At 40.9% G+C, this 25,422-nt stretch overlaps 1 protein-coding gene across 8 annotated transcripts in view; it reads right to left on the minus strand.

Moving 5' to 3' along the window:
- TEAD1 (TEA domain transcription factor 1) overlaps nt 1-25,422 on the minus strand; it is a 165,480-nt gene that overhangs the window by 76,848 nt on the left and 63,210 nt on the right. For 6 of the 8 annotated variants that reach the window (XM_053390948.1, XM_053390945.1, XM_053390949.1 and 3 more), the window contains one exon: nt 22,198-22,451. The exons of the other annotated variants lie outside the window; for them this stretch is intronic. In XM_053390948.1, coding sequence (XP_053246923.1) covers nt 22,198-22,345 — 148 coding nt within the window. In that variant the 5' untranslated portion in view covers nt 22,346-22,451. The remainder of the gene's footprint in view (nt 1-22,197; nt 22,452-25,422) is intronic. 8 annotated transcript variants of the gene reach the window in all.

Consider the following 25,422-nt stretch of genomic DNA (forward strand, 5'->3'; position numbering starts at 1 on the left):
CCCCACTTACGCACGTCCTGTAGTGGAACCCCAGTGTAACAGGCTTCCACAGGGCAGCCACCGAAAGGATGGGGCTGATCAAGGGAGCTGTAGACTCAAAAAGGCTGAAAGCCACTGCTTTGGCATATAGCAGGGAGATGAGCAGCCTCCACAAAGCAGGAGGAGGGTGCTCAGGAGCAATCGTGTCAATGGCCAGAGCCATTTGGATGTTCCAGAGGTTGGCCAGGACTTTGACAGAAGCGCCAGTCATATCAGCCAGAAAATCCCCCAGAGCCACCTGGAAACCCATTGGATCCATCAGCCTCCAAGGGAAGGACTATCCTAATAGATGCCTCACCTCTGCAAAGGGGGAAAGGTGTTGAAAACCTTGACCTTAACAGGAAGTGATCTGACCATTACACAGAACTGATGTTACTTTCATATTGCCCTCTTCCTGCCCAGTTGAGAAAACAAGGTCCAGAATGTAGCCAACCTCATGGTTGTCATGGCAGCCATGAAGTCCTGAGCCAACCCAGAGCCAGTTGCCTTGGCATGGATGTTGAAGTCTCCCAGAAGCAGCAGTCTGGAAGTCCTTAACAATGCCTCTGGGACCAGCTCTGTCAGCTCAGGTAGGGAGACTGCTGGGAAGCAAGGCAGGCAGTAAACCAGCAGAATTCCTAATCTGTCACGATTTCCCAATGCCAGGAACATACAAACTGGATGGAGAGCCTTGAGAAACAGATGGAATCTCCATCTAGTATAGCAACTCCCGCTCCCTGACCCACAAGTCTGCCCTGATGCTGAACTGAGTATTCTACCCTGCTCACTTACCCAGGTCTGGGAGATACAGACCAGATTAGCCTCCTCATCCACAATCAGATCATGGATGAGGGTGGTCTTACTCCAAGTTGACCTGGCATTCAGCAGAAGCATACCCTAGGGCTGGCTGATAGGACAACCACAATTCCCCAGGTTGGATGAGGAACTGGCACACAGCACAGTCACTAACTGTCTGCAACATGACTTCTTCTTTGGCGATCACTCCAAGTTTCTTTGCTTGCTTCACTAAGGGTGATATTCAACATTAGTCATACTCCATTGTTTTCAGAGTCTTTTTTCTGCCCAGCTAATGTTGGAGATCATCTGGGGAACTTGAAATATGATCAACACACAGCTTTTGTCCCCACCAGAAGTTAAAATAATTAATCAGAAAATCAAAGGCTGATATAGCTTACCTGTACTTGGATTAGAAGAGCTTGTTTATTGGACAGCTCCCTTGCTCCCAAACCTATTTGGGCTTGCCAAGGGTTTCTTTGAGGTTTAAAAGTCACTTTCATATTTTATTTTATTTTATTTACAATTTGCTAGGCTGTTCCATGAAAGGTTTCTCCTCTTTTTGCACACACACCTACAAAACAGCCACATTAACCAGAAAGTTTTTAAAGGAAGGATTTAAACCTAGGTTTGTTGTTTTCAACATACAGTGGTACCTCCGGTTGTGGACGGGATCCGTTCTGGAGGTCCGGTCAGATCCTGAGGTTTCCACAACCTGAGGACCGCTTCTGCCCATGCGCGCACAGCGGTAGACCAGTTCTGCACATGCGTGCATGGAAAAACCTGGTCAAACACTTACAGGTTTGCCGCTTTCGCATCCTGAAGTTTACGTAACCAGAGGGTAACGTAACCGGAGATACTACTGTACTAAACAATACAATACACATTTTATTATACAGTCACAGACCCAGTAATATACTAAGCCGTAGCTGAACTTCTTGAGGAGATGGTGCTTGATCCCTAATATCTCTTGAGAATTGTGAGTTGGGTACATTTATGTTCCAAACTAGATAAACTGTGAACTTTAGCAACTTCACTAGTGTCAGTTAATAGGTATGAAATTAATAATTCAAGGTCTCCTGTATTTTATCTGTCTCCCACACTCGTCAACACTAATAACAAAACAGCCACAAGCTCTGCTCTACAGAGAGAAAACCCTTCTGTGTTTCAGATTTTATGAAAAACAACCTAAAATTAATGGTAGTTGAAAAGTATGCCATTATAATAGCTTCAGTTCTAAGGGTGCAAAACATGGTTGATGTGGTTTGTTTTTTTTAAGTATTTATGCAAAGCTAAATCAAGGCTTCCAATTATGCTAGCTTTCAAAGTACTGCTTCATACAAGAATGTGAAATGACTCAACACACAAAAAGCTTCAGATGAAAGAATAACTTCCGCAGGTTATTCTGCAGGTTATTCTGCAGTTTAGTAAATGATAGAAGTGCAGATGGGGAAGTCCGCTATGACAAGGTATTACCACAAATGGCTGGCTTCCCTTGAATTTCTGAGAGTGGATTTACAGGACTATTTTCCCTAAGGAAAGATTTACTATAAATCATATCATAGCAAAAATGAAAGCTTGTCTTGTGAACAGTATAACATGTTTTCAAATGTCCCAGAACTGCAGTGCATGTTGAGTCTTTCTTTAATGATAGGATCCACCAAAAGATGATAAAAATTGTCAGAGGGTGAAACAAAAAATTACATAAAATAGTGTGCATTTCTTCACTCATTCTCTTCTTGAATATGCCTTTCCTTCCTGCTTTTAGGACTGTCCCTGTGTACTCCTTAGGAGTATTAATTAAGTTCAAAGTTAAATTATATTCTCTCAGAGACATTTGATGCCCTGGCTGGTGGCAGAGGCCAGACTGTGATTCCCTTTGGTTCTATGGTCCTAGGAACATTCTCATTTTCATACAAGTGGGCTCTTGGGTCTTTGGTTTGTGAAAAGATGGCCTCCCCCTCTGGCACAACTACACCCCTGTAATCATGGACACCCTCAATTGAAACAGCTGAAATTTGTGTTTGATAAATAGGACAGTGGTCATACTGAGGTACCCACAATTCTATAACTAAATGTGATTAACTTCAGGAACTCCTGCTGACTGCATATATTGTAGTTTGTATTCATGCTTCAGGGAAAAAAAATAATCTAAGGAGAAAGTTGAAGCATAACTGAATGAATGTAAGAGTACTATAACCAGAGGTGGCTTTCCGGTGTATTAAAATTGTTCTACATGTTATTTGTTTGCACGTACACAATGTACATGCAGCCTTCTTCAGTAAACATCAAAGTAAACCAAATACACTCTGTTGCTCTAAGAATGATGCAACGTATTATCACTCACTTTAAAGCCAGCCACACATTTTGACAAAGTATCAGAGGACCAAGATTCTTCTCTAATTTCCAAATGACTGTGGCTGCAGAGTTCTCAAATGCTCTGTCAAGATTCCACTTGTTGAATTACAATTGTGCTAATGGCACTAAATTACCATAGTGCTAAATCTATGAATATAGGTGGTTTGCAAAGGTGAACTGAAGGATCTTCCTCTCCCATCTTCTCTTCTCAATCACGACATCTCATACAAACAAAGATTGGGCTCTCTTCAGAAGACACTTGACCCAGCACATTAACTAATCCCTTCAAGCCTTACTTTTCCCAAACCAGTATGGAGTTGTATAATAGCAGCAGGATGCCTAAGGCGGAAGGCTTGGATGCTTCTGGGCACATGCTCAAGGGTATCCAAGCCCTGACTGCCACTGTTAGCTTGGCAGTTCTGATGCTAAAAACTTACAGCTTAAGTGCATTGAGGGAAGATTTGATTGCGAATGTTAAAGCCCAAATTCAGATCACTCTGGTATTATTTCTCTTCTACCTCTAAACTGGGAGTGGACAGAAAGCAGTCTGGGATCTACTGGTAGATTTCTGGGTGATTTCCATTACATCAGCAAGGTGTTTTTTTTAAAACAGAATTGTTTAACAACAACAAAATTATAGTGCTGGAATTAAGAAGGCTGTTGTAGCTAAGGAAACTAAGTAACCACGAGCGTCCAAGAACTTCTATATCTACTTGAAAAACACTTAATAAGCCCAGTGCGGTCAACTCAGGTCTAATACTCAAAAGGTCTAATACTCAAAACAAATTCCTTTGCTCATCATACTTTCATTCCTTTTGCACCAAGCTATGCTTGGTGGATCTTGGGGGTCATGGGGGGGGAGGAGTTGGTCACAAAGTAAAGCAAGATAATCTCAGCCAATGAAATCCTGTCTGTGGCATACAATTGTGTCCCATGATAAACCCAAGAGTAGTTTGGCTAGTGTGATGGACAACAGAGCTAGACCAGAGTCTGGTGATGCAGTCCCCCCTGAAATTCCACCAGAGTGGCTGGAGCCTCTCTCTCTGATTGGCTACAGAGTCAGCTAGCCACAGAGGGGGCAGGAATAGCACTTTGGGGGGGAAGAGTAAAAGAAGCAGCTTCTGAGGGAGAGAGTAAGATAGGGCTGGATTTGAGAAGAGAGATAGGATAAGATTTGAGTTGAGATGTTAGACAGGTTTCAGGTTGGGAGATAGGGAGAACTGGTTCTGAGTTAAGTTAAACATACACACTAAGGAGACTATCCATAGCAAGAGGACAGAGCCTTGCAGCTTGGATAGGGAGACAGGGCTGAGGGTCTGGGAAAGGTATGCAGACAGGAGTGTCCTCGGAGGGCTGTGACTCAACCGGGAGAGGTAGATCTTGTGGGAATACAGTCAAACCTCGGCTCCCAAATGCCTCCGTCATCGTACATTTCGGGTCCCGAATGCCGAAAACCTGGAAGTAACTGCTCTGGTTTTTGAACGATTTTAGGAAGCCGAATGGCTCCCAGGGAGTTTTTTCTTTTTTCTCCATTGACTTTGCCAACCACCCTTTGATCCTCTGTTGTCAAACGTTTCAGAAGTTGAACAGTCTTCTGGAACAGATTATGTTCGACAACCGAGGTTTGACTGTACTCAATATAGCCAGGAGGGAAGAGTTCTTCTAGGTACTGAATACTCCCAAACCAGTGACAAGGGGTGAGGTGATCCCCTGGGTCTGTTATACCATTTAGAAGACCTCAGGTGTGGGATGGTTAAGAGGTAACTGAGGAGCTGTTCCTGTGAAGGAAGCAGGATGGTGTTGAAGGAATTTAATTGTAATATCTAAGTGACAGAAAGTGAGTAGAGCATTCTGGAAACTTGAATATGTATCAACTGATACTACTTGAAGTGTATCAACTGATTTTTAGTAACTGAGGTTTAAGAAGTGTTGCGACTTTAATATTTTGTTTAAGCCTGAGACATCTTATAGTTAAAGTAAACAAGTTAACTTTTATCTGAAAGAACACATTTCCTTACTCGTTTTGTTTCATAAACTTCTTTTTGTTTAATAAAACTTTGCTTGTTTGATCAACTCTTGCCTGAGACTTTAAATCATTAAAATTTTCCTCACACGAGTCCCTCACTGGATAATCTGTGGTAAATTGTAGAAATTTGTTGGTGTACTCTGAGGTGGGTGCACTATATTTAATAGGGGGCAGTCAACAGGAGTGGATCCACTGCATTATTAATTCGTGGTATTAAGGGGTGGATCTGCTATAGCTAGGTTTCCCAATTTGTTGGTTTTTGTGTGTGTGATCACATGTGTCAGATACATTTTCATGCACACATGTGCACTGGCACACAAGCAGAAAAAGCAAGGCAATGGATAACCACAGAGGTACATTGTGGCTGAAATTTATGTTTGGTGCAAACATGCTAAGGTTTTAATTGAACCTGATAATTTAATTTCACCTGAGCTTTTAATTGTTCCTGATATTTTTTTCATGTATTTTTCTTTATCAAAAACATTGCATTATCCAGACAGGATATGGTTTGTGTGACCTGCAATGTGTTTATTCTTGCTTTGTACTACAATTTTTTATTCATGAAGTAAACATACTCTTTAGAAATCTTTTCTAATTGGACCTTAATCTTCAATTTCTTGCCCATGCAAAAAGCCAACTGCCTCCACCTTAATTGTTTTCTCATTATGTTAAAATTCTTTTTTTATCCTTTTCAAAAACGAATGTTATTCATCACAGAGTGTGGACTGGGTAGCGCAATAAGGGGGAAAGGGCTTCATAAATCATGATATATCAAAACCTGGCTTCTCTTGACTCTATACTACTGAAGTCTTCATTACTCCCATGCTAAATTAAGTAAATATATTAGTGACAAAAATGTGAAATAAGCAGTTTCTTAATGTTTAAGGGTACTGGGAAAACATATCCCTGTGTTCTAAACACATACAGAGCACAACAAGGGAGATAAAGCTCACATCTATCTCTGAAAATAACCATAGTAGTTTAATTCCAATGCTAGACCAAGGAACAAGACAAAATACCTCATGTACCAAACACTGTGAAAACAGAGCCCTAGAAATGGCAAAGACAAAACTATTCTCAACCAGCAGTTTGTTCTCACACAGATGCTATGTATTTTCAACAGTGATACCTGCTTTAAAAATTCAAACATAAAGTGTAGCCCATGCAAACTTGTATTTAGGTCTGTCTGAAAGTACTGGTGGAGATGCTTATGAGCGTGCGTCTGAGCAGCTTTCATTTATGACTAAGCAATCACCCCCACCACTAATTTCAGATTGAAAGAGCAGGTTTCTAGTTAACCCTCTCAAGTGGAGGAAGCAATCTTGGATTTAGGGCGAATCGGAAAGCTGTTAAATGGGATCCTCAAAGGGAACAGCGCAGGCTTGCCCTCTGTGACACTGAATATTAGGTTTAGGCACAGAAGAGCTTAGTTCAAGCCCTTTGGACATTTGGGGGGAAGGGCGGCTTTGATGGGTCATTGTATATTATTTTAGCCTATTTCACAAGGGGCATATGGGGATAAAATGAGATTACTCTGTAATCTGCCCTTGGGTATAGGAGGAAATAAATTCCAAATGAATTAATATTGCACCAGGGCAATACACTCACATACTTCCTTATTATGAAGCAACGGGACTTCGTTTTTGAGCAATCTGCTTAGTGGCACAAGCCAATTCAAACAAAGCCTATGTGATTTGCCCAGGGTCAAATAGCTAGAACGCGACAGAAGTAGGCTGAACTTTCGTCTCCCCAATGTCACTGCATAATCCTCCCTAGGAACATGTCATAGGAATTCAAACACATTCCACCACTTGACATGAAGGTGGTGTGTTGAACGGGTGTGTGGGTGCATCTTTCTGCTCCCTCTCTCACTTTGTGTGTGTATAAACGGACACAGGCAGAGGGACACATTATTTCTAACCCTGCAAAGTATGACGGCTATCAATTTTCAGAATAGAGACACTAAGTTTTATTTAAACTTTAGTTTTGCCTCGCAATATTTTCATTTGAATTATTACTCCACATCCTCTTGTTGAACAAACAGCTTGACAGCAGATTTTTAAAAATCTTTAACAGATTTTATGCATTTCTCATTCTCTATGCTCTTCAACATGAGGTTATGTGACACTGACCAGACACTGACTCTTTCTCAGGAAAGAGTGCAGATGGTACACCAACCAAAATTGTGCAAAAGCACTCCTGGCAACAGCAGCAACCTGTCCCTCCAGGAGCAACACCTGATCTAGAAGATGAACCTAGTCTTTCAGAATAAGTGTTACTCCACACAGAGCTGACTATATACACATTCTCAGATTGGTTTTTCTGTGTGACCCAAAGCACCTCCTCGCCTGGATTAAATTTTAGCTTATTATCCCAAATACAGCCAACTCAAGAGAATATATGGCAATGAATCTGAAAAACACATTTTGTTATCTATGTTGTAAGAAAACACTGTTCCAAAAACAGGTTGTTTTATTAAACAGAATAGGCATCCAAAAAGCCACTTGTTTTTTGTCAACTAAAGCGATATTGGGGTACTTGACAAGTTCAAGATAGCTTAGTTTTCATGCTTTATGTATCAATGGGTGATGTACATCAACTTGAAATAAACCCCATCTTCATAATCTCGGCATATTTTGAAAATGAAAGAGTGTAGGGGGAAGCAAGAATCAAAGCAACCTTCGTACAAAGCAGCAGTTTGAGGCTATTTGCAGATTAAAATGGAAAATTAAACCAGCTCTCCTTTAAACTAGCCACTAAATAATACAACTTTACTCTTTTCAATTAAGTGTTTTATATTTCAGATGCACAGAGAACAAGCTCTTTACTAATTTAATTAGCGATGCTGGCTTGATAAATTCAGGTCAGTCTATATAGATTCTCTACTCCTGCCTAAGAAGTGTGTGAGAGAGATGCAAATGAATTATCAAATTGTTTTATTTAAAAAATACAATTCCATATGTTTCAGACACAGCCTTCTACAAAGAAGTATATCACACTAGCCACCAGATTTATTCTTAATGAATTATGCAGAAACAAAACAAAGAATAACTACTACACAATCAAACCTCCTTAATGCACAAGAGATTGGCTTTTCGAATGGCAGCTCTCTTAAAGGAAGTTTTTTTGTTCAATGTGTGGAAGGTGCTCTAATTATAGAGAACCAGGGTTGAGAGATTAGTAATTATTCCATGCTTTTAAAAACAAGGGAACTTTCAATAGGTCAGACTACAGCCTGCACACAGGAAGGAATGAATAAGGGTCTTTCTATTAAACTGCAACGTAATCTTGGCAAGCCCAATAATTTAAGGCTTAATGTAAATCACTGCAAAACTTCAACTTCTGTTTCCGAAGAACTTTTCAAAAAATGTTTCTAGTTTCACACAGCAGACCCTGTTCAGCATCTCGCTGCCATGGCGTTTTTCTGCCTTGACAATTCACTTCCGTGAACAGGCATGCAGCCAACTCAAATGAGACCCAGCGCGGTGAAAAGCCCTTCAGGTAAACAGTGTGATAAGCTAAACTGCAAAAACTAGACAATGTTTTTGGACTACGAGGCAGTTGCTATGGAGACAGTTGCTAATTAACTGCATTCAGCCAAGAGAACAAAGGGTTTTAAGGGCAGACAGGACTCGGTATCTTAGAGTGAGCAATGTATAACATCTTATGCAATCTGCACATCTCCCATATCTGAAATACCTGAGCCTTTGCTTCAGCGGCAAAATACCTTAAGAAACACCAAGCACTTCCTTAAAATTTAACTGCAACTGGCTCATCCTCAGCAATTACCAATCAAAATATTATAAACTGTGAGCAAAAATGAATTTGGGTCAGGAGTGTTTGAGACATTATTCAGATCCATTCAGAGCAACCCCTTCTCACACTGAAAGTAAATTAGAAGTTTCCTTTGGAACCAACAGTTTCTGAATCCTATCAGTGTGCAAAGGTAGATAGATTTAAAATGCCAGGGCTTTATTTTCATTCCATACTCACATAGCCCAGAATATTCAGTAGGAAAATATCCAGTCAAAACACTATTGCTTCCATATACTGTGAGCACTCAATAAGACTTTTGTTTGACAGTTTTGTATGCCCATTTTCCTTAACCTGGTGCCCTCCAGATGTTTTGGACTACAAACTCCTATCAGCCTCAGCCAGCAAGAAGGCTGCCACAAAGGTCTTCTTTGATAAGGCTATCCTACCTCACAGAGCTGCTGTCAAATGTCAAGCCTCCATTATGGAGCCATAAGCTATTTGGAGTAAGGCATAAAAAATCCAGAAAACCGATGTTGTTTTGTTTTGTTTTTTTATCAAGTCTGACAGACAATTAACGCCCTAATTCTGATCTTCAATAAAGCAGAAATAAAGATTCTAAAACCACTCTTCTTCCATTAGATATTAGGGTGGTATGCCAAAAATGACCGAAATGGTCACAGAACCATAAAACACAAGGATTATGTTACCACAGCAAAAGCGAATCAAAATAAATACAGCGGTACCTTGGTTCGCGAACTTAATCCGTTCCAGGAGTCCATTCGACTCCCAAAACCATTCAAAAAGCAAGGTGCAGCTTCCGATTGGCTGGAGGAGCTTCCTGCTCTCAAGCGGAAGCCACACCAGACGTTCGGTTTCCGGGAAACGTTCACAAACTGGAATACTTACTTCCGGGTTTGCGGTGTTCGAGATCTAATTTGTTTGGGAGCCAAGCCATTCGAGTACCAAGGTACCACTCTAGTTAAGAGGACATTTGACAACATTAGGAGAAAATGTGTATCTGTAACAGGCATCTGTTAAAACTGGCCACTTCAGTTTCATGCTTGAAAAGCTGACTGTATATAGTGAGAAAACAGTAAGGATATATGGGCCCGCTCTCACTTTAATGCCATGTGCAAAACACTCATGGGATGGCACATTCCTGCTAACCCCTCACATGCTCAGAACACATGGGCAGGTTGTACTGAACTACAGCATTTTGTGTTTTGTGGGTTTTTCCCCAATCAGCAATAGAGAATGTTTCATCCTTTAACTCCTTGAGATGAAAATGTTGCCCTACCCAATTCTTTCTCCATATGTGAATTTAATATTTTGGGTACAATACAAAGGTTTATGCAAGACAGAAATAATAAAAGTCATTACTGGTGCAGGTGATCAATACTCCATTTTCATCAAATTGCCTTCGGTCTCCAAACAACAATAAAGTACATAAAGAAAATATTATGATCCTTTACAAATACTTGTGGTGGAGAAGAATCCTGAGTAGTTGCTTGTAAATTTTCTGAAGCCAAGCTAGGTAGACCCACTAGATCTGCCTTTCTCAAGTGGAGCCCTACATATATTGTAGTACAGCTACCATCTGCCCCTGGCAACATGCTGGTAGAACACCAAGTCTGGGAAACCTGCACTAGGTGGATTTAGCCCAGCAGGGCTCCTTATGTTCTTCAGAAGAAGCTGACAAAAGTGGTGTCATAGAAGTCCTGCTCAACTGCGAAGCCACTGGGCTGTACTCAGTCAAAGCTCCTCCTATCAGCCAGAAGGGCAAAGTGGGACTTCCATACTGAGAAGGGGGATACTTTGAAAAACAAAGGACTCTGGGTACAAATGATGAAAGCCATCAACTTCATGCCCAGGGGTCACCCATACTAATTTACTCTTCCACCAAAGAGAATGAACTCAGACAAAACAATGTGAGCAATTTAAAATAAATCCAGGGGGAGCATTGGCTGTCCAATCAGGTAGACAACAGGCTGATGAGTCACGTTGCCTCCAGCCCTACTCATCCCTCCACAGATAGCAGCACAGGTGCCCATACAACACTGTCTGCAGCCACATTTCAGGGAGCAAATCCTGTGAAGAAGACAAGAGGCATATATTTTTTCTGTGCTTTTGCGCTTAAGGTGGCAGTTCAGCATGCTATGCACACAGATTATTCTAGTAGGCTGAAATATATCCCTATTTCCTTGGGCTGAATCATACTATGGTGGTGCCTTTGGGACATGTACAGTGAGGTCAGGGCTTTGTCTGCACCCCCCCCCCAATAGGTCTAGTCAGTCTTTCTTTCTTGATGTCCAGCAGGGTTTATCACAGCAGAGCAGTCCAAGTCGGGAAATTTGTAAAAATCAGTGTGAAGTTCCAGCAGTGAAGTCCCTTTTCAAAACAACTTTTAATCCCAGCCGTAAGGCATAATATTTTTGGCATAAGGAATCAATAGAAATGAGGAAGCTCATTTCTATCACACAATGCCTTTGTTTTTTTAGTGGAAACAGATAAAACTTTCTGAAAAGACTGAAACAAAATGATACTGACCAAAAATATATATATTGAGAGAATACACCTGCATTTCTTGAATTTATTTACACTTCCGTGCTCCCTTTGGAATAGGGGCATCATATGCCTCCCGTTAAATAAATGTTGTATCCATTTTCTCTCTCATTTGCACTGCTGTCTGCTTCTTTGTGGCACCCAATCTTGCCTGCCAAACATTGCGTTAGGCTACAGAAGTTTCCTGGTGTTTCAGGAAGTACACTATGGAGTTGCCTAACCAGCACTGAAACCTAGTTACGTGCGAGTAAACCTTCAAGATTCAGTACATCTGCTCATGGCTTATGGTCATATGAGCTACCATGCTGAAGGGGAAGTATATTTAAGCATCCTAGTCCTGGGATAAGGTCACAGGTGGTACTCTCACACAGGTGTCAGAATTGGGTCTGACACTAAAGCAGCCATTGCTGAACACAACCTAAGAAGAGCCCTGCTGCATCAGGCCAAAGGCACCATCTAGTCCAACGGACTGTTCTCATAGTGGCCAACCAGAGACCTATGGGAAGCCAGCAAGCTGGATAGGAGGGCAACAGGACTCTCCCTGCTTGTGATCCCTAGCAACTGTTATTCATACTGCCTCTGACAGTGAAGGGGGGGAAAGCCATCAAGGCTAGAAGCCACTGCTATCCAGGTTGGTGACCATCACTAGGAGGAGGAGGAGGAGGAGGAGGAGGAGGAGGAGGAGGAGGAGGAGAAGAAGAAGAAGAAGAAGAAGAAGAAGAAGAAGAAGAAGAAGAAGAAGAGTAGTTTGGATTTGATATCCCGCTTTATCACTACCCGAAGCAGTCTCAAAGCGGCTAACAATCTCCTTTCCCTTCCTCCCCCACAACAAACACTCTGTGAGGTGAGTGGGGCTGAGAGACTTCAGAGACGTGTGACTGGCCCAAGGTCACCCAGCAGCTGCATGTGGAGGAGCGGAGACACAAACCCAGTTCCCCAGATTACGAATCTACTGCTCTTAACCACTACACCACACTGGCTCTCACTACACCTTGTGAGAGCAAATTTCATAATTTAATTATGGGTTGTGTAAAGAGGTACCTTTTTTTGTCTGTCTGGGACCTTCCAATGTTTAGCTTCATTGGATGCCCATGAGTTCTGGTGTTGTAAAAGAGATTTCCCCCCGATCCACTTTCTCCACACTTTATTACGTCTTAAACACATCTTACTTCCCTTTTCACTAAGCTAGAAAGCCCCAAATGCTGTAAGCTTTCCTCTGAACAAAACAAAATAAAAAAATTCCTCCTGCACCACTGTGCTATACGGAGACATTTATAAAGTAAGGGGGCTTCACCTTTCCATTGGGGCAGGGCTGGATGATCCTCTTGCAGGAACTAAAACAGATTTTAGCTCTTTATGCAAACCTCATGTATGGCTTCATCCTCCTCCTTTCCTTCAGCTGATCAAGGCAGGATAAAAAACGGCTGTACACCCATTTCAATATGATGCTGCAGTGGTAATTTCAGGCACAGCTGCCCAGGGGCTTCTAGGTCCAAAGTAGGAACCAACAGCAGCAGGCAAAAGTGGAAGAGCATGTGACCACCTGTCACCAGTTAGCTGTCAGGCTGCTTAAATACCTGGGTAGAGGCAATCTTTCTAGCAGGTGCCACTATAGAACAACTTTTGAAAGGCAAAATATTAAAATACAATAATTCATCCAATATTATATTTGAATCTGATAAACCCCGTATTGGGTTTAGTTGTCAACACCTTAAAGTCGGATGGGAGTACCTATGGCCCTCCTGTGTAGTATTTGGACTACAACTCCCATAATTTCTTGCAATTTGCCATGTTGGCCAGGGCTGATGGGAGTTAAAGGTAAAGGTACCCCTGCCCGTACGGGCCCGTCGTGTCCGACTCTAGGGTTGTGCGCTCATCTCACTCTATAGGCCAGGAGCCAGCGCTGTCTGCAGACACTTCCGGGTCACGTGGCCAGCGTGACGAAGCTGCTCTGGCGAGCCAGCACCAGCGCAGCACACGGAAACGCCGTTTACCTTCCCGCTGTAAAGCGGTACCTATTTATCTACTTGCACTTAGGGGTGCTTTTGATCTGCTAGGTGGGCAGGAGCTGGGACCGAAAGACGGGAGCTCACCCTGCCGCGGGGATTCGAACCACCAACCATACAATCGGCAAGTCCTAGGCACTGAGGTTTTACCCACAGCGCCACCCGAGGAGGTCGGAAATATTGCCTTGCCCCTGAAAGCAATGTTTTAAAGCAGTTAAATAACCAAACAAACAAAACAAGGACACAGCAGGGCCTTAAAACCAGATGTCCTAAGTGTCAAAAAGCATATACTAATTATATCATTTTCCAAGGGCATCATGTATCTTATGGGAAAAACACATTTTCACTTTATAAATGAAATTTATTATTATTATTATTACTACTACTATTATTATTACCCCTGCTTCAGCTACCAAAAGGCCACCTCTAGATTATAGCTGTTTTGCAGGTAGGCTACAATCAAGTACAAGCAAATTCCTGTTGCACACTCTTCCTTTCTGCATTAAGGAAAGATAAGGGAAATTGCACTGAAATGAACAGATTGTGCAGAAACAAGCAAAAGATTCCATGTACGATTCAAATATTTTAAAAGAAAGTATTCCATTTGCAGGGCTTTTTCTTTCAGTGGACAAAATCTCTACCTGCAACTACGCCAATCAAAGCAAGTTGACAACATGTCTTAAGTGGATTTTTTCAGGTCTCTTGAAGACAATCAAATCCTTGGATCCAATTTCATCCTTACATGAACACTAGAAGGTAAACTTCTTTTGTTTTGTCTACACAAACAGTGCCATTGTAATAGCGTTAGCATGTGAACGTCTGGCCACCTTTCCTCCTGAAATATCACATTCAGCATAGCAGAAAAGAGAAGACATAGATTTAATCCCTTCAGACAGCTAACAGATATTATTATTATTAATTAAGTCTGTGTGCCACCCTTCATCCAAAGATCTCAGAGCAGTTCACAACATAAAAATACAGAATAAAAACATAATAAAAACAAGAACAAGAACGAAACGAACAATAATGCCCCACTTCCCACAAACACATTTAAGAGGGCATAGACCAGGGATCCCCAAACTAAGGCCCGTGGGCAGGATAAGGCCTGAGGGACTCATTTATCTGGCCCGTGGCGCCCCCTGCCACCGCTGCCCGCTCTTACCGGCGCTGTGCGGCTGCCCACTTCCGGGTCAGAGGAGCACCAGAAATAGCTTGTGAGCATGCACAAGCGTTATTTGCACATGTGGAAGCATTATTTCCAGTGCACATCCGGGTCAGAGGAGGCCCCTGCACATGCGCACAAGCTAATTCCAGTACTCCTCCGACCCGGAAGTGCGCCAGAAATAGTGTGTGCGCACGCATATGGGTATGCGCTCCCCCGCCCTCCAGCCCGCCACGCAATCGGCACTGGAGACACCAACCCGAGGCGCATTAAGTTTGCTGACCCCTGACATAGACTGTTAATCAGCCCAAGGCCTGAAGAGGAACGTTTTTGCCTGGCGCCTATAATAATGAATGTGCCAGACGAACCTCCCTGGGAAGAGCATTCCACAAACTGGGAGCCATCACAGCATTTTGACACATGTTTTGGATCTTTCAGAACTCGCAGATACTTAACCTACCCAAAAATAAAAATTATCCTTATTTATATTCTCAGTCACAGCTCAGTTTGCTGTTATTAGGAGTGATGCTAAAGTAGCTAACATGAGCAAGTAGATCAGGGGGTCAGCAAACTTTTTCAGCAGGGGGCCAGTCCACTGTCCCTCAGACCTTGTGGGGGGCCAGACTATATTGTTTTGGGGGAAATGAACGAATTCCTATGCCCCACAAATAACCCAGAGATGCATTTTAAATAAAAGGGCACATTCTACTCATGTAAAAACACACTGATTCCCGGACTGTCTGCGGGCCGGGTTTAGAAGGCGATTGGGCCAGATCCAGCCCCCAGGCCTTAGTTTGCCTACCCATGAAGTAGATTCACTTAAAAGCTCTATGGCACGACCCTGTCTATCATGGACAGGGAGGACCAATAGGTGGGCAAAGAGGTCAGCCTGCACACAAAAGCAGTAGGAGGAGCTATTGGAGGTTTATGTGACCTCCTCCCTTCTCCCTCTTCCCTCCCATGACCACTACCAATATCTCCCTTCTCCTTCACTTGGTATATAGCAGGCACATCCAAAACAAAAGAGGCAGCAATCTACTCACAGTATTAAAATCCTGGCTGTGATCTACCCATTGTCATTGCCAGGCAAAGTTGTTGAGCATTTTTGGGGTGAGGTAAAGTTGTTTTTAGGAAAGCCAAACTTGCTGAGGTGGTTTTTTGGGGGGGACGATTGCTCATGGTCACGCGATCAACCGCGATCTACCATGGACACCACACGATCGACCGGTAGATCGCGATTGACCTGTTGGACATGCCTGGTATATAGTAATGCAGTCTATTCTTCTGTTCATACAAAGCAAAGATAATTTTATTATTGATACCCCAGTCCAGAGTGGCTAGGGAAACCCAGCCAAATGGACAGGATATTATTGTTGTTGCTGCTGCTGTTAGTGGATAAGCTTGTTGGAAAGTGCATTTCATTTCATGAACGTTTTTGCACATTGATCAAACCTCTGATTTCAAAGTATGCAGGTATGGCCCACATAGTGTAGCCGTCATGAACTGAAACAGTGTGTCATAACAAATGTGAAGTGCATGTTGGAGCCATAAGGACCTACGTTCAAATCCCTGTTTAGTCATGACTCCCTCCCTCTCCCCCACCAAAGGTGTCTCACAAGGTTGTTGTGAGAATAACATGGGGGAAGAAATGTTCACTACTGATCTGCTTAGCAAAGGGGCAGAATGCAAGCGTGGCAAATAAACAACTGAACGAACAATTATAATGTCTGCATAACAACCATTTAGTTTGCAAAAATACGTGTGGACGGGTTTGTGTACTGTAACTTATCCACCAGCTACCATCCGAGAGGCCTCATCACTGGGGTGTATTTTGTGTATGTTGCTGTGAGACAGAAATTGCAAGGCTACATCTTTGTACAATGATTACAGTAACAGTTGAATAAACATGCAACCCAATCCTTCACATCTGGCATTTCATCTCTTCCAATGCTACTTCTGGATTCAGATATACTTGTCCTTAATGCTGTGCAAACTTTATGACTTACATTTTTATAGCAGTAGTAATGAAAATGGAACTTCTTGAAGTTAAAACGAACAAGAGGGGGGGAAATCCCATACACTTAGCGGTGAATCAGACAATTATGACAACTTAAAACATTTTGTTTCTCCTGTTTCAAAAAAGTGACATCTACAAAACATTTTAGCAATAATTCTACATATGAATGAAGCTTTTAAAATAACACTGCCTCATACCAGGGATGTAAAATTTGACTCCTCCAAGAGTAGCATTTTAACCTGAGGCATGGAAATATATCATTGATGCCAGTAATCAGGTACAATACAAACTCAGATTACCGCTAATTTGGGAATGCATTTTTCCCCCTTTAAGTGTCTGTTCATTTTCAGTCAGCACCTCTCTGTAGCAGATCTTCAAATTAAAACACACAGAGACCCTACTGGTGCACCTTGAGCGTTCAAAGTATTTGAATGTTACACTCTTCCGAAGGGTAAATTGAGGCCAATTAGAACTTCATTGGCAGAGCAGTAAATTCATGACAAACTTGCCTCACCACCAGAGAATCATCATTACCCAAACTCTAGGTGTTGTCTTAGAACACGTCTCACACCTGTGCCAGTCTAATCCTCCATTAACCTTTCTTTCTCTCCCCACTCCTTCAATTTATGTTTTCCATATAAAGCCCAAAGCAACCGTAACCCATAATTCCTTGACAAATGCAGGTTACAAATCAAAATAGTGCTCAGAGAAAATTAGTGCCTTTTCTGGATATAGTCCTTCTGAAGGAGAGACACATACAGGCAAGTATCCTGAAAATAAAGTGCATAGGGATCACCAGAAAAAACTAACAAAAAAGGCCAACACTTTGAGCTAACCACAAATACTGATCAGCCAACTAACTTTCAATCAAAAGGCCACGACTACTGGATTTAATGAATGAGAATAATACCAGAGTCAAGATTTACAATCAAAGGAAACGTTCTATATTTTTAATTGCATCTGTCATGGTACAAACATCAACAGAAGTAGCCACCACACAACAAAAATTTCACAAAGGAAATGTTGACTGCTTGAGTTAAGAGTTGCTTTTCTTTTCAAGAGATTTATTTTATTATTTAACAACATATGAATTGCTAATGATTAAGAGTCAATTAGCCCTGGGTGGTACACCTACAACTCACAGGGTAGGATAAAAGTATGAAACAGTCAGAACGCTTTAGCCCTGAGTCTCCAGAAGTGAAACTTTTGGAAGGAGCAAAACATTTGATGGACTATATAGCATCCATTAGATTTAAGAGGATCTACAGCAACCTCTTAATTAGTTGGGTCGCATTTTCTCCACTTCTTCTCCCTACCTCTACCATCAAAAAAGAGCTACTGCCATCCCACTTTCTTTGCTCTGATCGTTATCACTTTAAAGACAATTTCAACCAGAAAATAAACTGGTACTAACTTTGAAATTCTGTCTTGAATGGTTCATGGGTGGCTGTCAAATTACCGTATACTCCAAACTCTGTCAAAGCTTTGAAATACAGCAATATCTCTGCTATAAATAAGCTTAGAATGCCACCAGAAGGTATTCTTTTATTATTATTATTATTCCACACGGTATCTAAAAACACTTACAGTGTTTTGATTTCAAAATCCTTGGAGAACAATTATGCTATTAGGGCCATAAGACTCTATTATAAAGTCCTCAAAAACATAGCATGGTTTCAATAAATCCTCAAACACTACAAAGCAGTTGCTCAGCTTGAAGAATGAAAACATGAGTTCATCCAATGAGAAAGAGTCAGGATATAAATTCTGCTAACGCAGTCATCTGCATTTCCCCAGAGTACTTCTCTTTTTTTCCAGAATTATGGCAGTACCTTAAATCAAAGCTCAGCTACAATCTGAACACTGAATTGCCACAATATAAAAATACCAACTGAATTTTAATGTGTGTTTTTTTAAAAAAAATCTAAACTGTGTATAGCAGTTCTGTAATAGCAATTAAATAACAATGCATGTTTGATATATTCGCTAAATTGCTGACCGGCCCTTTTGCAAGTATGCTGTGGGAGTCCAATGAATCATAGAATTGTAGAGTGGAAGGGACCTTGAGGGTCATTTAGTCCAGCCCCCCGAAATTTCAACTAAAGCATCCTTGACAGATGGCCATCCAACTTCTGCTTAAAAACCTCCAAGGAAGGAGAGCCTACCACCTTCTGAAAGAGTCCGCTCCATAGCTCTTACTATCAGAAGTTCTTCCTGATGTTGGAATCTCCTTCCTTGTCACTTGAATCCATTATTTCAAGGTCCTACTCCCTTGGGCGTAAGAGAAGACAAGCTTGCTCCATCTTCCATGTGATAGCCATTTAGATGTTTGAATACGGCTATCACATCTCCTCTCAATCTCCTCTAAACATACTCAAATCTCTTCCATCTTAGCCCCTATGCTCTTTAACATCTACCTTAAGGCACTGGGGACTGTCATTCTGAGGATTGAGGGCACAATGTCACCAATATGCAGGTGCCACCAAGTTTCTCCTCTTTTCATACCATCTGAATCATGTGAAGATGTACAAGTTTTGGAGCAGTGTCTGGGGCTAGTAGTGGGCTGGATGAAGGTTACTATACTGAAGCTGAAATCCAGCCAGATGCAGGCATTGTTGGGGGATGTTTCTTATGCTTGGGATTTGAGATTGCACTTTCTCTTAAAGAACAGGTTCATTGCTTGTGGGTACTCCCTTATTGTACACTGTCACAGGAAAACCAGGTGGCATCAGCAGTAAGGAACGCCGATAACTTAAATGCACTCTGTGTGGCCACCTATGAAGTTGGTCTGAAAACTGCAGATATAATGCAGAACACCGCCTCCAGGAGTGGTGAGCATTGCTTTCAATTGGGATCCTGTAGCACCACTCCTGTGGATGCCAATATGCTAAAAGGCCTTATGAACTGCTGGGGAGACCTTCTTGCATTCCAGCTGCTAAGTGTAGCGCAAGGGTCAGTGGCATGGGGAAGTGGAACTCTTCTGTAGAACTGAGGTACAACTAGCTCCCTCCTTATCAAGTCTTAGGGAGGGTGTGAAGACACACCTTTTTAAATCGGGCCTAGGGCTTTCTGTTATTTTCAGACCAACTTCATAGGTGAAGCGCGTTCAAGTTATCAGCATTCCTCACCACTGATGCCACTTGATTTTCTGTAACAATAAAACAATGTACAATCAGGGAGTGCATAATAAGGGAACCTGTTTTACAAAAATGTGTTATTTCATCATGCCTACATTGATAGTGCTGATTTGCTGTGTTGTGTTATGGTTGAAATTGTGAGCCACATTGAAAGGACATTGAAAGCAGCATAAATATTAAATAAATATAAATAAATATATATTTTAAATAAAATATAATAATGAATTCACCACTATATTTACAGTACCCTCAATGGCTCCCCCACCCAGATCTTTTTCTCAAGTTTTACAATTATTTTGGATTTGCTATTGGACAAATCTTACCTGGTTCAAGTTCTAGTGGAAACTGCTCTCTTGTCAGGCAACTACAGAAAAATAATGCTACTGGGGGCGGTATTGGTTTGTTTTGCTTTCATTCTTGTTTCTATTATGTATTTTATGTTTTCGTCTCGTATTTTTAGGCTGTGAACCTGAGATATTTGGATGAAGAGCAGTATACAAATTTAATGAATAATGATGATAAGAACAGATCCAAATGCACCACATGAAAAAGACCTGTTTCAAAAATTAATTTATAATACAATTAGTTCCATGAGGGAGGAAAGGAATTTCAGGTACCAGGCTATAACATCCTATGAAGCCTCCTTTGTAGAAAACCTCTTGGTATTCTTCTTCAGGGAATGTAACCACCACATAAAACAAATTTCTCCTCATTTCGTGATAAGAAACTACCATCACCACATGGATCACTAAAACATAACAAAAATGACGGAAGTATACCAGTGTCGGGAGGGGAAGCCAAGGGAAGAAGGAAGACTGTGGTGTCTGATACAAATTGAAAGAAGGGGAGGGGGGAATCCAGCAGCCGGAGGAAGGAGGCCTCGAAAGTTTCTGCCAACAGCAGCTGAGATGCTTCATCAGAAGCCTATTTTTCCAGACATTATGTTTCATTTGGCTTCAAGGGTCACATGACAGCTGCAAACTAACGCCTTAAGGTCTGTTTCTCCCTCTCTGTGACACTGACAGGCTGTGAGAGACTCCAACACCACAGAAAGAATTTTTCCCCCTTGTTTCCATTACATCATCCAACCAGTACTGGGGGGGGGGAGGGAGGGGGTACACAGCTGGTGGCAGCTGCAATACCATCTGCTTTCCACTTACAGTGCATGCTAGTTTGCTCTGCAGATTCCTACTGATCCTTTCTGGGGAAGAGCCTGCGTTTCAAGACAAAACACCCCATTGTGCGAAACATATTTGCAATTGTGGAGGAATAAGTTGCTCTCTAATGCTCACAGAAAGATTCATCAGGTAAGGATTCCGCATCGCTTGGAAAGCGCAGCTGCACAAAAGACAGAAATCGCTAAACACTCAGTGATTAGGGGAGAATAAAGAGCACAGCAACAACCTGCCATCTGCTTTCCACAATGCGAGAAGCCAGAACGGGGGGGGGGGGGGGACGGGACTCTGCAGTCAGCAATATTTTCTGAAAGGGAAGGGACTGAAGGAAAGGGAAAAGAAGCTTAAGTCTCCAAAGTCAAGAGATTAGCTGGAGCAACTCGGAAAGAACAAAAAGTAAAAACAACTTATCCCCTAGCTGGGATAAACATCAAATATATGTACGAAATACTGTCAGCACAACTGATAATCTATGGCAGCCCAACTTGGAAGAAAAGACTCTATGGTGCCTTAACTGAAACGATGGTGGAAGTTAGTGAACTTACAATAAACTGTATACAATAAAAGTGCTTTATCTACCCTTGAGCTCTTACAAATACATTGCCAAATACAAGTTCAAGTTGGATTACATTTTTTAATGTGATGTATATATTTTCAATACAAACAAGGACACCACTTTATGAATTAATATTTCATGTTTCTTTTAAACACACAAAACTATCTGAAAGTATTTAAAGCTTTTGATGAAACCTTCAAGATTAATATAAAGAAGCAATTTATCAGTTCTAAAAATCCTGTAATAGACACTTCCATAGAATTCTCAGCTCCATCAGGAAAAAGGAGAAAAAGCAAAACGATGCACACAAGTTTGATCTAATGCACATTATGTGATATTTATAGTTTCTTTACAGCTCTGAATGGGCTTAGATTTTACAACAGATCAAACTACCACAACAGGAGTTTCTTCTCCTTTTTAAAATTATTGGTCAGTGCGGTCATTCTCCCTTCTGTTACGTCCTGATATAAAGCAGCAACGAAATGCCTCTAATTTCATTAGCTCGCCCAATAATGATGGCTAGCACTTGCTTATTTCTTAAGAAGGTGGCCCTTTAATCTGTACACATGAACAACTTTACATAATATTTATTGAATTGTTTTCAAAATGGCTGGATCTGTATGACTTACCATACATTTTGCCTTCATCAGACAATATGATTTTCCTCCTCCCACAAGGGGGATATATAGCTAGTGCCTCCTGAAAGCTCTGCTCAATATCTGGGCTCCAGACACCTTCTGCATCATTGTCAATTGGTTTATCTGCAGAATCACTCATTCTTTCAATGTCCTCGGCAGGGCTCTCGCTGCCGCTCCAGCTGCTGGGCTCAATGGTGATGGCTGGGTTCTCCAAGCCTTAGCCTGGAAGCTTTAAGAGAATAAATCTAAAAAGGGGAAAACAGCAAAGACAAGAGTTTTAGGTTAATTTTCCTTGACTAGTTTTAGTAACCAGTACAATAGAACCACAAAATGTTATTACAGAATTTAAAGACCGAGAACTAATGGAAAATAAGCCCCAAGTTCTATTACTCTGTGGAACCAGACTGAAATTGGCCAGTTTACCTTTGTCTGTATCTAACAAATAAATGGGTTAGAATATTTCATGGTGTATCTAATCTCACAGCAAGTGTAATATATTTATTACAAGACTGGAAGTTTGGAACAAATATGTTGGTTCCACTGACTTCATCCGAACAATAACTATAAGGGTTTCTAGAAGCTAAAGACTACATCTAAGGAAACTGTTCTATTTAAAAATGGCCATTATGCTATTTTAATTCACCTCAGGAGTTCTGGCACAGATGGAAAATCAGCACACTTCCCTTACTTGACCTATATGAATGGCACAGTTCGTGCCCGAAGAAGAAAAGGTGGCCAAGAGTTTAAAAATAAATGACACCTAAAGGAAAGGGTAACCGGGCCAGATTTTACACCTGTTTCAGAAAAGTGTTGGATATAGAACAAAGTTTTTTTCGGGTTTTTAAAATCTCACTTCCAGATGTGGAATCAAAGTAATAAGAAATAATCTAATGTGACAGCACCTGCTAACTCCATTCCACTCACAGATAACATCAATGTTTCTCTTATATTTGTGGGAGATGTACTGCTGATATGAAGGTGTGCTCTAGGCAAAAGACTGTGGTATCAGGCTGAGTTTTTCACAGTGGTAAGCCCACTAAGGATGGTGAAGAAAGCATCAGGAATTAATTTGCCTCAACCTGTCGAAGCATAGCTGAATATCATTAAGGACAAAATGTACACTAGTGGACAAAGACTGGGTTAAAAGAAAAACCAACCTCCCAAAAACATTTGCTTCAATTTAAGCTTCCTTTAAAAAAAATTTAATCCAGACGTCAGTACTAAGAGGTTTCTTCTTTTTTCAAAATAATAGGTAAATTAAGGAAAAATATGAGAGAATGAAAGTTCTGATTGAAGAAACTAATTTCTTTTAGAATCTTTGCATTCTATGAACTCAAGAGACTCATCAGGCATAAGGACCGTAAGCAAAAATCAGATATTGAAATATTTGTTTCCAGGATTGTGCTTTCTCAGATGGATATTATACAAAGGAGGTGAGAACTTACTATATTAGTATGGAACAAGCTGTTAGGGTTCTTTGAGCCACTGCATCTACACAAGACACAGGGATCACACGTACAAACACCCATGCACAGATGAAGTGTATACTTCTGGGATGCCACATGGAAATCCATTCTCATGATCTTTTAACAAATTCCACATAGAAATTCCACTTGTCTGTGAATACTGACTGGATACTGTTTAAAATTGTTTTCAGCTGTTTTTAATTTTTGTATGGCCTTTGTTGTTGTTTGTTTGTTTGTTTTTATTGAAGGAATTCTGAGGCCTAAGCCTTGTACTGTGCTAGCTTGAGTATGAAGAAACTCTTTGGGAAAGCAGAATTTTGAAATTATATTACTTTTGCTACACATACTGGCAAACCTTCTAGGTTCAATTTTTTTAATGGAAAAAGGGGTATCTAAAATATTTACTTTTAGTTGACCATCCCAATACAAATCCCAAGCGCACACACAGGGATATTGATATACAGAATACTGATGTGTGTACACACACAGGCATGCATGTGTATGTGCTGCACTCAAGTAAACTTGAGCAAACACCACACTCAAACACACATCTAACTGGATGGCTTCACTGATTATGGACAAGATCTGCTTTGAACTGGTAGCAGATTGCTGAAAGTTTTAAAAACTGATATAAATCTGTCAAATATCTCATGTTCAAAATCAACATTTCCAGGGCAGCTAACATCTCCATCTTGTAACATCTTGTAACATCTTGTATTGCCTTGGCCTTTTCTGCAGGAACAAGAGGTTGCAAGCAGAGACATGCCTACTTTAGAGCAGACAGATATACATGCACCCTTTTCTTTACAGAGAATATGGTGCTCTCACTTCCACCTGCCACCATAGTAACTGTTGACTACAGTGGCTGTTATTTGTTGATAACGATCAGTGATTGAGCAATTCCCAATTTTTTGCAAGGTCTTTGCATTTTTTGCAATCCTCCCTTCAACAAGAACAGGAGATGACTTTGCCATCTGCATCATCTTTGTTTTGTCTTCAGTACATTTGGGGAAATGAAAATCATTTTAATAATCTGGATTAATTCTTTGAAAATCCAATAAAGTAAGGCAAAGCAGCTTCCAAGAGCCACAATGTTGCTTATACTTCTCAGCTTCTTTAGGTTCTTTTCCTACAGATCACTGTCAAATTTGGGGCATCATTCACAATCAGACTCATTCGTGAAGGAAAACAATTTTTTTGTTAAAAATAATAATCCTCAAGTACAAATATATTAGAATTTGTATGTGAGTTGGGTCATCAAAAATACATGGTGTGTCTAATTGTAAATATTGCTTATTTAACCTTTTTTAAAATAAATGCAGAGATGTAAGTCAAGCAATTTACACCTGGTTGCTTTATGCTCTCAGATTTCTCAGTGGAGAAAGCATTTGGTTCAGTTGATATACAGCTTCAATATACACAAATCAACATGTTTTATTGTCTGACCTTATCACTAAACGATGCATTCAATATCCAGCACACAAGCCTATTTCTACAAATGCGCTCTCATTAATAACACTCTGCACACATGCAAAACCTGTTTGCAAATAACCACGGCAAACAAGAATGGCCAGCCTTTTAACAAATTCAGAAAATCAGTATGTAATTATCCAACTGAGCCCAATTAGTGATATAAAATTATTTAGCATCTGTATTTGAGAAAGAAAATACAAGAATGCATTATAAAAAGGTAGCGCTGAATCTTTTATTTTAAAAAAACCAATTTAGTACATAAGGAGCAATTTATCAT

This window comes from Podarcis raffonei, chromosome 1 (genome assembly GCF_027172205.1).
Source record: "Podarcis raffonei isolate rPodRaf1 chromosome 1, rPodRaf1.pri, whole genome shotgun sequence".
NCBI classification, from domain to species: Eukaryota; Metazoa; Chordata; class Lepidosauria; order Squamata; family Lacertidae; genus Podarcis; species Podarcis raffonei.